Source organism: Tilletiopsis washingtonensis (assembly GCF_003144115.1).
Source record: "Tilletiopsis washingtonensis strain MCA 4186 unplaced genomic scaffold FA09scaffold_19, whole genome shotgun sequence".
NCBI lineage: Eukaryota > Fungi > Basidiomycota > Exobasidiomycetes > Entylomatales > Tilletiopsis > Tilletiopsis washingtonensis.
In genome coordinates this window covers 71,253-72,621 of record NW_020312016.1, presented here as the reverse complement: position 1 = coordinate 72,621, position 1,369 = coordinate 71,253, and the positions used below count along the sequence as shown (strand labels likewise).

Sequence of the window (1,369 nt, the reverse complement as noted above, 5' to 3'; positions counted from 1 at the left end):
TTGGAAAGGTGCTCGCGCGTACGCTTCTCAAGCTGCGCTGGAATGCACGTCGCTCTTCTTCGTGCCTTCTGTCACCTCCGCTCCCTTCCAAGACGCTGCTCCTCTCTCCCTCTGAGCTCAAGTTCCAGACTTGCCTCCATTCTCCACGCAACTGACCATTGGCAACGTTTGACAGCTCGCGAAGTCGCTCTCTCTTCCCATCGTACTCGACGCAGATGGCCTCTGGCTCCTCGCACAAGAGCCACAGCTGCTGCGCGGCTATGCGGCGGCGCTGCTGACGCCAAACGTGATGGAGTTTGCGCGGCTCTGCGAGGCGCTCCACATCGACACGAGCGCGCCGGACTCGGACGAGGCGGTGAAGCAGCTGGCAAAGGCGCTGGGATGCACGGTGCTGGAGAAAGGAAAAGTGGATCGCGTTAGCAATGGCGAGTGAGTGCCCCCCCCCCCCCTTCTTCTTCTTCTCCTCCGCTGGCTTCCAATCGTGGGCTGACTGTTGTGTGCCACACAACACAGCCAAGTGTTGCACATTGCAGCTCAAGGCGGTCTCAAGCGCTGTGGCGGACAAGGCGACGTGCTGTCGGGCTGTGCGGGCACGTTGGTGGCGTGGAGCACGCTCTCGGCTCGGCGCGCCGAAGTGCCGCAGGCAGAGCGCCTGATGCTGGCGGCCTTTGGCGCGGCACATGTGGCGCGCGAGTGCTCGCGCCGCGCGTTTGAGAGCAAAGGAAGAAGCATGCTGGCGCATGACTTGCTCGACGAGGTGGGAGGCGCTTATGTCAAGGTGAGTTTTTCTCTCTCTCTTCTTGCGTCCCCGAGAGAGGAATGCGAGAGCAATGGACGGGCAGGCACACAGACTGTTGAGGCTGATTCCCCCGCGCGCCCGATTGTGCAAAAAGTACTTTGAGAAGCAGTCGGCATGAGCTGGACGAGCAGGGAAAGGTGGCAAAGAAGGACGCAGCGCTTTGATACGCCATCTCGGACGGCGCGCTGTTTGCGGAGGAGCGCGATGAAGAGGGGGGGGAAGGAGGGCAGAGGGGAACGCTAGGCATTCGAGCCCGATGAAAGCATAACCACACGCCCACTACGCACACTCTACACGATTCTGGCTCGCTCGCGCGTCGCGTCCCTTTGAACGGGGCAGTCAGTCACGCAAGAAACAATCACAGTGCCAGTAAGAAGCGTGCGGGGTCGGGAGATCGCGGCGTGGGGTGAGAGATAAGAGAGCGGCCACAGAGGGAAATTGCGCGAGACGAAGAGAGCGTGGTGTGCGTCAGAATTCCTGACGGGGGAAAAGAGAAGAGGAGCGAAGATGCGAAGGGAAGGTGAAGGGAGAGTAGAGGAAGACTTCGGCTGGTCTCTCGGAGGGGAGGCG

At 61.0% G+C, this 1,369-nt stretch overlaps 1 protein-coding gene across 1 annotated transcript in view; it reads left to right on the top strand.

Moving 5' to 3' along the window:
* The window catches only part of FA09DRAFT_331574 (Ribokinase-like protein), a 2,370-nt gene extending 1,201 nt beyond the window's left edge, over positions 1-1,169 (top strand). The window contains exons 3-5 of the mRNA XM_025743080.1: positions 176-429; positions 514-778; positions 894-1,169. Of these exons, the coding sequence (XP_025596246.1) occupies positions 176-429; positions 514-778; positions 894-917 (543 nt within the window). The 3' untranslated portion in view covers positions 918-1,169. The remainder of the gene's footprint in view (positions 1-175; positions 430-513; positions 779-893) is intronic.
* The last annotated feature ends 200 nt before the right edge of the window (positions 1,170-1,369 follow it).